General features: G+C 34.2%; 1 protein-coding gene across 1 annotated transcript; it reads right to left on the bottom strand.

Moving 5' to 3' along the window:
* Positions 1 to 5,538: 5,538 nt before the first annotated feature.
* On the bottom strand, positions 5,539 to 8,867 carry LOC112005182 (cyclin-D2-1). The gene is made up of 6 exons (XM_065778052.1): positions 8,157 to 8,867; positions 7,179 to 7,265; positions 6,975 to 7,073; positions 6,688 to 6,889; positions 6,458 to 6,582; positions 5,539 to 6,292 (listed from the first exon to the last, which is right to left on the bottom strand). The coding sequence occupies exons 1-6, from the start codon at positions 8,484 to 8,486 to the stop codon at positions 6,068 to 6,070; spliced, it is 1,068 nt and encodes a 355-aa protein (XP_065634124.1). The 5' UTR covers positions 8,487 to 8,867; the 3' UTR covers positions 5,539 to 6,067.
* Positions 8,868 to 13,994: the final 5,127 nt, after the last annotated feature.

Genomic DNA, 13,994 nt, shown 5'->3' on the forward strand with positions numbered 1-13,994 from the left:
ACATTTTACTCGAACTGGCACGGCGGGGCATTCGTTATACCTTTTAGTATCTTTCATTGGCTAGACAATGTTCTATTTCCAATATATTATCAAAGATTTTGGTCAATAGATCTTCAGAAACTGTTGGTTTTGGTGTTTTCTGCATAATATCATTCCTTGTTGGATTGGAAAATTAGTTTGTATTGACACTATTGCACTCATTTGTCTATTACCATCATTTTCAAATGTTCAATTGCAATTGCAAGTGCCCTTCATCCAAGAGATGTGTCGTGGATTCGAGTTTGGGAATCAGCCTTTAGGCTGCCTACCAATCACCGCTTCCAGACTAAAAGCCGAAGGCTTGTACACTGGGTACGACATTTTCATCTTTGTTACTTTTAGAGGATATACAATGTGGTGTACTGACTTCAACCTTGTACCTTGTGATTGTTTATATATGTTCAGTAAGGCCGTATAATAATATTGTGAAATAAGCATGTTAGTGTTACATGGCCTCTTTGTATTGCTGTTTGTTATGAAGATTGCTAGCTCACTTTGCTGACTTATTACTTTTTGGTTGAAACTTAATCTACGTCCTTAAACTGTTATTTTGTACATAAACGAGGTTTGCTTTATTTAAAATTTCATGAAGAGAGAGTTTCTTCAGAGCTCAAAGTCCTTTGTTTTCTTAAGATATGAACTGGTGGTTGCATAGTTATGGTTGCCTCAATATTTGGTTTGGTTTAACCTTACGGTACCACACTATGTATGATTGGATGTTTATGGGGCTCAAATTGCATACACCTCGATAAGTGGTTTAGTAGGAACACAGCTACGAGCTTTCCATGTTGTTGCTTCAGTCCTTATTGTGTACCACATGCTTTTCTTGATGCATGGTTGCTGTGATATTTAGAATTTTATTCCCTAAACTATTATTCTTTCATGATGTGTTGTTTCCTTTACATTATTGGTAAATTCTAAAGATTGCTATGTGCCTTGATGCTCATTTTTGTTTTCCATATTAAAATTGAAGTTGGATTTGGATGATTACTTTGACATGACGTTCTGATCAGTGTAGATCTAGATCTAGTTTTGCTACAGCTCTTAGTGAAGTTGACAGAATGATGCAAGATGTAATTGCAGTACAGTGGACATGTGTATCAGGGAGTGATAGTTATTGGAAATTAAACCACATGGAACAAATAATATTTTACCCTTTAGGTTTTTGCAGTTGTCTGATGTTGACAAAATAATGCTCAGGTGAGTAACTTAAAATGCTTTACATGTGCAAATGTTTATGGTCCTGGTTGATAAACTAAAGAAGTGGCAATGGGAGTTGAAGTTCAGAGGCATTCCTAGGTATAACTGTTAGAACAAGTTGCCAATCTGCGAGTTAGTAGGGATTTGAGTATAGCAGAGGTAGAAAGAGGAGAATGTTGAATGCTGTACTCCAGATCAGTCAGATTTTTTAAAAACAAATCTGAAAAAGACGAAATATGGAATGGAATATGACCATGATTAAAGAGGAGAATGTGACACACAAAGAAGCCATCAATTTTATTTTTTTATTATTTTTTTTTATAAAACTTATTTATGGACAAAGATAGTGAAATACTAGAAAGTAAAATGTGTATCATGATTGCACTTGAGAAACCTCATAAGCAACATGAGCATTTAGTAACACGCAGGGTTGCTTAGGAAAAAAGATGATTGTTTGAAGTGGTTTAAACTTGTCATCTTTCAAATTGGCAGCAACAGCCAACAGTGTAATGAGAGTTACTGCAAGCTAAAGGTTTTAGGTTGATGTGATTGGATTGTAATTCCACTTGACACCATTTTATAGTACTAATACTGTGACTAGCAAATGACTGTTGTCTTGCGGAATAAAGTGAATACTGGATGTAACAATGGTAACATCATTTCTACCAGGCCATCTCAAGAGCTGAGAACTAATCAAAGGCATCTAACGTTACTAAGCTATTCCTTGGGTGATTACATAATTTTTTGTTAGCCAGCCTATGTTTAGAAAATGAATCTGATTTTTTCTTTTGGATAGCAAAAGCTTAATTAGGAGAGAATCTGAAATTTCTTGCACTGCTGTTATTGTATTGTATTGTATTAGATTCAAGAGGGTTTTTTTTTTTTTTTTTAATTATAATTATTATTAATACTAAATCTGCCAGTTTCTCATTCCTGCTTAATTAGAGATTTTTCCAGAAGAATTATAATGAGATATGTCTTTAAGGGTACAGGCATGTTGCACATCTCTTACATTTCTACATTGGGTTCAATTTTTGGCTGTCTAGATATATCTATGACATCCAAAGCATTTTAATAATACTTGAACTTGATATAGATTGTGCCAATTAGATGTTCTTTTAATTTCTATGCTAGCATAACTTGTAGTGTCAATATCATATTGATGTTCTTTTTTACAGTATAATCCACCAGAGATGCTAATGTTTCATTCCATATGTATTTGCATGCTTATCACCAATATGTCCTAATTGCCAGAGATTTAAAACAGGGTTTTGACTACTATTAACATTGCTTTCATTGTTTTGGGAGAGCATATTCAGGGACATTTTGAAACTTTCCAAATTAAATGACTCAACTTTGATCATAACAGATTGAAATTTTGTATAGCTGTTGGGTTTTGAGCTGATTAGTTGTTTGCTTTTCCCTTTCTGAATTGGATACAGAAATTCAATCTGTGAAGAAAATTTTTTCCAGTTGAGTCATTTCACAGCCCTATGTTTCCGCAAAGTGCATTTGTAGAATATCATCTTCCAGTTTAAGGAACTATAATTTTAGCATTTGCCTAACATCCTAAGAGTGAAAGCCATATCAAGTGTCCATTTTGTTTCATGTATTATAGTAGCATCAATGAAATTTTATATTTTTAGGCAACTGGAAAGGATGTGCCAATGTGGCAAGCAGTCTCTTCTTTGGGCAGAGTAGTTCTGGACTGGTCAATGAATTACCCTTCTATGAAAAGAAGCAACTGGTGTCAATTAGAATCGAGGTACAGCATTGCCGTTTTAAAACAATTCTTCTTCCAGCTGTGTGGTACTCTCTCTCTCTCTCTCTCTCTCTCTCTCTCTCTATATATATATATATATATGTATTCTTCCAGCTGTGTGGTACTCTCTCTCTCTCTCTCTCTCTCTCTCTCTCTCTATATATATATATATATATGTATGTATGTTTTTATGTATGTATATATGTTTGTGTGAGAAGAATTTTATGGTACACATTTTGTTTTTCTTGTATGTGCTATACCTATTTAATCTTAACCGTTTAACATGGAGTATTTCTTTATTTAATATATATATTTACAATAAATGAATGATTAGGGACTATAAAATATTTTTTATATTCATATATATATACACACACGCATACACGTATTTTTGCTGAAAGGTACTTGTATTCTGAGATGTGAATAAAATACGTCTTATATGTGTTGCACTGTCTTGGCAACAGCACTCTTTCATAATAAGAAATAAAACAAAAAACCAGTTTTGGTTGTCTTCTGACCCATTACCACCATTATTTCCCTCACTAGGAGTCTTGGCCTGGTTTCCCTCAAAGATATATATATTTTGATTTTTTGTTATAATATACAAATAGTTAGGGAAATATCAAAATCTTGTGACCAATCAATGTAAGCAGTTGAATATCATCATCTTCCTAGCTTGGTAAAATGGGAATAAACAAAAATTTACTTATGGTTGGATGAACTTTCTAGGACCTCATCAGACGTGTTACAGCTTTCACTAAAATAATAAGCTATATGCTCAAACTGACATTCTGAGCTTGGAATTTAAGGCCTGGGCGATTTACAGTTTCAAGGCTCTTGTCTTCTGTTTCATTTGTTTGTCCACTTTTCCAACAATGGCCACGATGCTCCACTAATGTGATTTGAAAGGCTTTTACTTTAAATGTAACTGTTAGCCATACTTATTAGTTGTTCAACTGGTGTCAGTTTCATGTGACATGGCTCATACCACTGGACTATATATATATATATATGATTCGTTTATTTAGATCACTTGATCTACCCAAATCAAAATTGAGGAACCGTAATAATTATTTTTTCCTTAAAAAAAAAGAAAAAAGAAATGGAGCTGGAATATCTGCAGGTTTTATAGCTCATTTGTATCTATATAATCATAATTTAAAGAAAAATGTTATATCCATAATGTTTTCACAATAAATTCTAAGTGGTAGATTGTTATTGGTTGTTATGGGTAAAAAGAGTAATTAAGTTGTAGATTCAAATTAAAACTAATAACAATTTATCATTTATAATTTGTTGTGAAAATAATTCTGGACTTAACGCTACTCTAATTTAAAACATCATGCTAAAAACAGGGTTAAAAGCTAATTGTTAAAAGAATCTATAAAAGTTGCGTTTTGATTTACAAGTTATTCAAATTTAAGGATTTTAAAATTCTTAACAGATTTGTCAAATCCAAATTCTTAACCTTTGTAAACTATTTGAATTTTAAGTACTCAAATCCAAATTCAAATTCAAAATTCATGCATACACCAAATACTATCCTTGGCAATAATGCACATACTGATTCTTGGATGGCTTGTAATTTAATGGACATATGGATGTATGTTTTCTGCTAGTAATTACCAAACTCGAAGGACTTCATAACATAACCAATCTAGTGTGGTCCACGGTTCACAGGGCGGACAGTCCTTAGCCAGTACCTTTTGAAGCTATCATTCATGGAGTTATGGGAAGATTGGCTGTTTAGGTGTTTACTATAACTATGACCTCTGGAATATGCCCTGGATATTAGATAGGACCGCATAGCTATACTCTTCGAGAAGCTATGTTATAACAAAATGATAATCACTTATGATTTCACAACCTAATTTCAACTTAGGCCATGTTTTAAGATTGATCCACAGTATGCTTTCCATTATAGGCTATAGCCCACGAGGCACCCATTAATTAAGTTCATTTCTTTTCCCCAGCTCGTCAGGCATTTATTAGTTCACATACAGACAGAAAATTAATATGCTTTTAATAATCAGGATTATATTTTAGATTACATGATATGCCAGTGCAATTAGTACACTAATTATACTTCTTACACCCCGCTTTTAAGAGATTAGGGAATCATGTCTGAGAGTTGGTCAGGCCTAATTTTTTACTTGGGTATGGAATGCCTCTGATTTCTTTCAACTTAGACCGACTATATTTTAATTTTTCAGAATAAACAGACCATTGCTACTTCTGAAACATTTAATTGACAGGCCACTTTTGGTTACATTAAAATATTACTATTGATCATATCATATAATAGATAAGTTAAAGTCCGTAGAAGCAACAACACTTGTATTATATTATATTAATTTTCAGGGGTTGTTAGGCATGCATTATTATATTGCATTCCCAAAGTCTCATATGGGTCACAGCAGGTTATCTTCTAAGCACTAAAAGCAGCAAACCCCACAATCTAACCAAATGTTGGTCAAACAAATAGTTGCTGACATGGCTCTGAATAAAGTAAAGGATCAACTCGTGAGACTAAAGTAATAAAAAATAACAAAGTAGTAATTAACATTAACAAAACATAATACACCTTTGTAAAACAATTCTCGCAAATATATATTAGAAACTTTTTTTGTATCTCTTTTTTTTTTTTTAAAGAAGGAAAAAAAAAAAAAAAAACCAAAAACCAAAAACCAATGAAACTCCAAACCTACACAAACTATCATATCTCTCAAAACACAACATTTTTTTTTTTTGCTTTTATATTTTTGTAATCTTAGTCTCTCTACCGTCTCTAGCCGTTAAGAAGTCTAATATTTAACAGCTTGTGACTGTTTTTCATGCTACGAGCATGATGCTAATTCCTTTACTCAATCCTCCATTCCATGGCTTTAACTTATTCAAGTGGTCCTCTCTCCTTGTCCTTTTCAATCCTCCTTTTATCTGCATACTTTGTCGGTATCTTTATAAGGGGCACCTTCATAAAATGTTCAACTAATAAAGCTCTAATGAAGCAGAATCAAGCATATTTGCTCTGGGTGAGAAGTGAAAATCCCACATTCCATGACACTTTTATAGCTCCACTTCAAAGGTTCTGTTTAGCTTCCTCCTTTTAGAATCTGGACTATTATCTGAAAAATTTGCACATGACCCATCACTTTTATAGCTCAAGCATGCGGCATCCAACACCCCAATTGGGCTTTGTGGTACAGATGGGACTGAAGCAGTGGCATCTTTAAAAGACACACCAATTAGTGATAAATCACTGATCAGATTAACACACTTAAGCACTCTCTCCTGCAACAACCAAGAAAAAAAAAAGGAAGGGGGGGGGGGGGGATCAGTTAAAAATTGTCTTGGTTTAGTCAAATTTGCGAGTAGTCAGCTAAAGTTGACAAGAGCAAAAGCAAAGTCATCATGAATGTCCCATTTTTTAATTCTTAGGCTACCAATTATATATACCTTTTCTACATGTTGAATGAGAACAGATGTTGCTGCCTCAATGTCTATTGTTTGGGTCTCTCCTGTAACAACTATTGCCACAGCTGCTGCAACCTCTGAAGCCCTGAATTCCAAGAATTCAATTCCTGCATTGAATTCGCACCCACCAAAACATCAAAATCATCAGTCTCTCTCTATCATAATTGATACCACTGCAGAGAAATTCTCACACTACATTCCATATGTGTTACCTTTAATTGTGCCCAATATGAGTTCGATTGATCTTAAAATGGATGTACCAAGTGGGAATTGATCACCATTGACCTTGAAAAGGAAGTAGTCTATGAATGAGAAAGGGGTAACCGCTTGCATTCTCCACCTCAAAGTACTCAAAACAAGAAGTTCCATCCTTTGTATTGTTCTTGCTTCAAACACAAATTTTGCATCACCCACCTGTTTAAGAGGTTTATGATCATCACGAAAATAATACAAAGGAACGCTAAGCACTATGCAGATGGTAATTAAGATTGATTGTAACCTGCAAATCTAGAGATAGAGGAACGTCAGTCTCTTCCATTTTGGCAGCAAGAGATAAACATGCCACAGCCAACAATTGCATTGTCCAAGCTTTGTTCTTCTGCAAATGTGCATGCAGCATTTATGCAATCAGGAGATGGGCTTCAAAAACATTTTATATAAAAGGTTACTACCAAAAGAAAAGCCGATTCATCTTTCAACTTACAGGAAATTCATAAGCAGAAAGGAACCGATCCAAGTAGCTTAGAGCTAAATATGCACATAGAGGTCCAAAATTGAAATGGGCATGAACCTGTTACACCAATATGACCATTAGCCTCGAGCGTCAACCAATGACAACGAAATGAAATTAATCAAACAGTTCTTCAGCGGTAGCTAAACAAGGGAAGAAAATTTTAAATCAAAACAAAGGCATGCAAAAAAGCAAGAAAGTAAAACATAGTAACGCCACCGATAACCAATGCCACTTCAGATCGTGTTAGGCATTTTGGGATTCTTCTAAATCCAAAATCAATGTCTCACTTAACCACTTCAAGTTACCCATATACTAATACTATCATCACTTTTTTATTTATTTTAAAGATTCGATGCAGTTTGAAACACCTATCATGTTCGCACCTATAATGTTCGCTCTATGATGAATGCTCTTTATACCAAAATCATCTGAAATTTAATGACACTTATAAAGATATCGTAAAGGTAGCAACTTGTTTGCATAAGCCCAACAATTCCACAGTAACCCTTATCTCCCAAAGGTAAAGATCCGAATTATTAAGGAGTAGGAAACAGTAAAACACACAAAACGCATCTCAGAAACACACATGGACGTATAAAGCATAAACCCTTTCATTCACACAACACAAGCAAAAAGCCAAACAAAAACCCACCTTTCCAATCCAATCAACAGCTTGTTTTCTAGCCCCCAAGTCCAAATCACCGCTTAGTAGTTTTTTCAAGTAATCACCACCAGGCAAATACTGGCATTCCTTTTCAACCATCAAAGCCAAACACTCATCACTCTGCAATGGCACCCCACCCTTATCTCCCAAAGGTAAAGATCCGAATTATTAAGGAGTAGGAAACAGTAAAACACACAAAACGCATCTCAGAAACACACATGGACGTATAAAGCATAAACCCTTTCATTCACACAACACAAGCAAAAAGCCAAACAAAAACCCACCTTTCCAATCCAATCAACAGCTTGTTTTCTAGCCCCCAAGTCCAAATCACCGCTTAGTAGTTTTTTCAAGTAATCACCACCAGGCAAATACTGGCATTCCTTTTCAACCATCAAAGCCAAACACTCATCACTCTGCAATGGCACCCCATCATTACCACCGCCGCCGCCACCACCACCAAAGCCACGGTCTTGATTACGGCTCCGATGACCCAGATGATGCCACGTGGCCTCAAACTCCTCCACCACAACCCCATAATCGTTATCATCTAAAATACTATTGTCCTCCCCACAGAGAAGGCTTGAAACCGCGTAGTCAAAACTGGGTGCCATTACTAATGACCAAAAAAAAGACCAAACAAAACACAAAAAAACCTCTCTTTCAACAACAAGTTTCAACAAATGAGAAAAGGAAAAAAGAAAACGTGGGTTTTCAGTTTTCACTAAAGATATGGTTTTTGATAGTGTTTTAGATGAAATAGTAGAGATTTCTCATCAAAGAATCAAACCAAAAACAGTGAATGATATAAGGAAATAACACATAATATTTGTTTATGAAGTGAAGCAGCCCTGTTATCTCTCTCTCTCTCTCTCTCTCTTCACTCAACCCCTTCCTCTCTTCCTCCTCAAAAGACTGCTGCTTGAGAGGGGCTTTTATGAAGGAGATGGAATGAGAGAGAGAGAGAGAGAGAGAGAGAGAGAGATTGATAGGGGTATTTACAGGATTTTGATAAGTGTGTGTGTCTCAGTGTCTTGTCTGTAAAGTGCCAATGAAATCAAAGGATGTAATGGTAATATTACCTTTTTTGTTTATTACGTCGTTAATAATAAAGAGTGTAGAAGTACGTGAAAACTAACATTAATGGTAAAATCTATTTTTAGATATTTTGCGTGGCGAAAATCAAATTCATTAATAATTTTTGTAGAGAGATGGTGCTAACACTAATTTTATAATATTTTATAATATTTTTACAATAAATTACAGGTGGTTAGTTGTTATTGGTTCAAATTTGAAACTAACACTAAGATTACTTTTTTGCCCAAACAATAACAACCAGTAACAACCTGCTACTTAAAATTTGTTGTAAAATTATAAAAATATTGTAGACATATTATTTTTCATTTTTGTAACATTGTTTTTTTTTTTTTTTTTTTATGTAAAATTATAAAAATATTGTAGACATATTATTTTTCATTTTTGTAACATTGTTTTTTTTTTTTTTTTTTTAATTCTTAGTTTTATATTATTCCCTATTTAAGTCCTTACCTAAATATTTTACCACCAACAAAAAAATTTAAGTTAAACCAAATCCTTATATCAAATTCACCTGAAAAAAAAAAAAAAATCCTTATATCAAATTCGTTGAATTTATTCATCAAAATAAAAATTACGGTCGTTGAATCTGATTTAATATTAGGATATAATTTGTGATTGATTTGTTCTAATCAACTTCGCAGTACGTAATCAATTACTTATTTTGGTCCATAAATATCAACCATATATTTTAATACTAGCTCATGATTCATTTTATTTTTGGTGGACATTCTAATATATAAAAATAAAAATTTGGGAGATAATGTCAATATCTGGTAAAAGTAGGAAATAAACAGTCTTTAAAGTCTTAGAATAAAAGGTATGATATAACAAAAAGACATATTTGGCCTAATTTCGTGATTCAAGATCCAAGGATAAAAGCGTAATATGGACAGTGATGAAGGACTGAGTTGTGACCCATTGGCCTTGATTCTGTCTTTTACCTCCCATGCTGACGCGTGTGCTCTGATTCTTGCAGCTGACACTGAAAGTACTGAGCTGAAAGGAAAATATTTAGGTGCTTCGCACGATGCTCCCTTCTCTCAGCCTGAGAAGAGAAAATATCATCGTGTTCCAATAATAGCTCAGGCAGTATTTAAGTATTGTTGTTCAATTTTTAGTGTTGAGAAAATAAGTATTTGAGTTATTTTTAAGTGCTTAGCATGATGCTCCCTTCTCTCCGTGTGAGAAGAGAAAATACTATTTATCGTGTTCCAATAATATCTCAAGGGCTCTATTTGGTAACAGTATTTAAGTATTATTGTTCAATTTTCAGTACTGTAAAATTATGTGTTTGAATGTTATAGAAATATATGTTAGAAGTGTTATTATTGTTTAAGTACTAAAAACTGTTGTTTAAGCAATAGTACCAAACAGCTCTAAGAATTGCTCTGAAGAGCGAAAAATTATTAAGTTCATCAGGAAGATTGCTAATGTGGTCCTCCCAACAAATGAGATAATGTCATCTATGTAAATATGTGAGTGAACTTCCTAATCAGTATAAAAAATAAAAAATAAAAATTATCAGATAATATCATATTTATATAAATAACGATATTTTATTAGTTGGGAGGTTAAGAAGGATCACGTCAATAATCCTCCTGATAGACTTAATAATTTCCCCTCAGATATGTTTCTTCCTAAAATTACGATTATGACTCAATCCCAACCTTTTCAGTCTTTGGCTTTTCTAGTATGTACACTTTTTACTAAACAAAACCTGATATACACCATGTTTATTGAAAATGACCCAAATTATGTGTTATTGGATTTCAGTATTCTTAGTAGATCCATGTAAAAGTATTGAAATCAAATTAAGACAGGTGTTCTTCTCATAAAAAAAAAATAAAAAAAAATAAAAAAACAAAAAACAAAAAACAAATTAAGACAAGGTGTAAAATTGGGTGTGAGAATGGTATAATTTTTTCTTTTTTGTTTTTCCCTTTCCTCCATTATTGCCAAAAATATCATTTTTATTTTTTGTTTTTGGAAAGAAGCTTAATCGTTTGTTTATATTCAAACTTTCCTTCAAAAACAGAGTCAATTGTCAAATGTATAAATGTCACAAAACTATGACTATTTGAGGACATCTTTTAAAATTAATTTTGCCACTAGTCCTCCAACGAAAAATAACTATTTTACAATATTTTTATAAAATGTTAATGTGGAAATTTTTTTACTAGTTCTCAAATTAGGCCCACCACTAATATCACATTTTTACTTACTAATAAGTATTCACCACATCAACTGTTTGTAAAAAAACTTGTAAAATAATTTGTATTTGTAGCATTACTTTAATATGAAATCATATTACTCTTGTCACTTTCATCAAACTAATGCAATGATAAAGCAAATTTGATCAAAATAGTCATATTAGTTGTCTGTAAGATAAACACACCACCTAAATTTGTAGACTATTATTGTTACAATAAAATAATCACTACAACAAAAAGTATTTATCACAACAAACAAATAGTTACAATAATATTTATGTCATTGCAATAGTTGATGCAAGTTGTTACAATAGAATTTGAGGTAATATATTTGTACCAAAAAAAAAAAATCATTGCAATAAACTTCAAATATTTTAATGAAAATTTTGATACAATAATATATATGTTGTTGCAATAAACAATTTACTACTTCAAATATCTTATACTAAGTTAGGACAAAGTTTAGCTACAAAATTGGTTGTAATCTAAAACAATAATCTTATTCAATAAAATAAATATTACTATGTATTTTGAAAATTTAACCATTGAATTGCATATTCTTTACACTCTAAATACACATGTCAAATTTTGTATCAATCAGATATTATTTACTATATGATCTATAATCTTATATTTTATGAATAATTTTAAATTACAAAAATTTGCAATTTAAACAATTTATTAATGACAATAAATTTTGCAAGTATGGAGAATATAAGAAGAAAATGTCATCCAACGGTGGATTTGTCAAAATTCACTTCCAATAAAAAGATATTGAATAAAGTTGTAAACTAAGTTTACAACTAATTTTATAGCTAAACTTTGTCCAATGAATTGTTACTTCAAAATCTTATTGCAATAGATTGTAGATAATTGACAAAAATATTCATATTTAATTATTGCAATGATATATTCACTGGAATAGATAATTATTTAATGTTTGTCACTACCGCAATCACCACCAAAGCCAGGGTCTTGATTATGGTATCGATGACCTAGACAAATAATGCCACGTGAGCTCAAGCTCCTTCATAACACCATAATCTTTATCATCGAAAATGTTATTGTCGTCCCCAAATAGAATTCTTGAAACCGCATAGTCAAAATTGGGTGCCTCCCTCCATCGTTCCTATCGAACCCCTTCCCAAGCCTAGTTTCCAAAATCCTTCATCAAACCTTTCCGTCCCACCCCCCACACCACTGCCATCATTGCCCTTTCCTCTTCCGCCTCCACTTTGCTGGATCCTATGGTCACTGACCACTTTCCCCTTGAAACTAACTCCATGGAAAGTGCAGCCCAATTTTTGTTGGTCCAACCCTCTAGCCAGCTAGACCTTTATAACACCCTGAACCTAAGAACTCCCAAGCAAGCTTCTGCCCATGATGTTATCCTCATCACCAGCATAGAGTCCTAACTCAACCCCTTTGATGATCCCTCACTCACTGCTGTTCAGCCCCAAACCTAAAACAACTAGGCTCTATTCTCACAAGGTCGCCTAAGGCCCATCGGCAGCAACTTTCTCAACTAGATAAGAAGCTGCCAGAGTTCGTTCTGGTCACACATAGAGGAAGAGATGGAGATGACCTTAAGAGCCCAAGCTCCATCTCTCCCTCCAAACACTCCCTTCGAAAGAGTCGTGATCCCTTTGTCCCTTGATCTCGCAATTGTCTTGCCAGCAATAACCAACCCTACTATCACCACTTCCCACTTATCTCTCATGCATGCCGCTCCCTAACATACTCCGCTAACCATTTAGAGGAGACCTTTAGAGCAAAGCATTGCAAAAGCCCAAGAAGCATCGACGACACAAATCTCACTAGAGAATTCCATAATCTATCTCCTTTTCTCAAGGAGTGCATGATCACTGATGATCATAAAGGTCCATCACCAAGTACTTACATTCAGATTATCCTTGGACCTCACCCAGAACTCCTCGAAAATGAGTCATTCCTATTTCTTGGTGCTAAACCCACAATCTTGGGAATTCCTAACCCAAACCCCATGGGTATGGAGATTGAGTCTAGCTTACCAGACCAACCCTTTTAACCTGTTCACAGTGAAGGTTCTTGTTTGGAATTGTAGACGTGTGGGAAATTCAAATTTCAGAAGAAACGTCTCAGACCTTAATCGTCTACACTGACCTTCCATTGCTATCATCATGGAGACTTGAACTTTAGGTGCCAAAGTTAAAGACATAAGTTCTAACCTTAGTTTCGACAGTGTCTATCGTTCTAATGCGAATGGCTTAGTGGAGGCATCTGGATCCTATGGAACTCTGATGAAACAACTTGGACATTCTCTTGGTGACTAACCAGGCCATCCATGCTTTTGTTCAGGTGTGTGCCTCTAACCTCAACTTTGTTTGGTTATTTTCTGCAATTTACCTAACCTTAGCACTCGTCTCCACCTTTGGGAAGATTTAGCTTCCTTTGCTTCCTCCCACTCTGTCCTTTGGCTCTTAGTAGGTGATTTTAATGACATTCTCAACGATCACGAAAACTTCAGTTGCTCTCCCCCTAATCGCAATCACATTGCCCACTTCAATAATCTCCTCAAAAAATGCAACCTGCTGGACTTAGACTTTAATGGACCCCGTTTCACCTGGACTAACAAAAGAAATAATCATTTGGTCATGAAACGCTTGGATAGAGCCCTGTGCAACCCTAGCTTGCACCTCCTCTTCGAAGAAACAACTGTGCTTCATCTCCCCAAAACTTCTTCTGACCACCACCCTATCCTAATCAATTCCTCCCCTTCTAGTCTCTTGCGTACGAACTGACCCTTTAAGCTAGAAACCACCTGGTTCAGCGTTC

Source organism: Quercus suber, unplaced genomic scaffold (genome assembly GCF_002906115.3).
Source record: "Quercus suber isolate HL8 unplaced genomic scaffold, Cork oak 2.0 scaffold_172, whole genome shotgun sequence".
In the NCBI taxonomy this organism is placed as follows: domain Eukaryota; kingdom Viridiplantae; phylum Streptophyta; class Magnoliopsida; order Fagales; family Fagaceae; genus Quercus; species Quercus suber.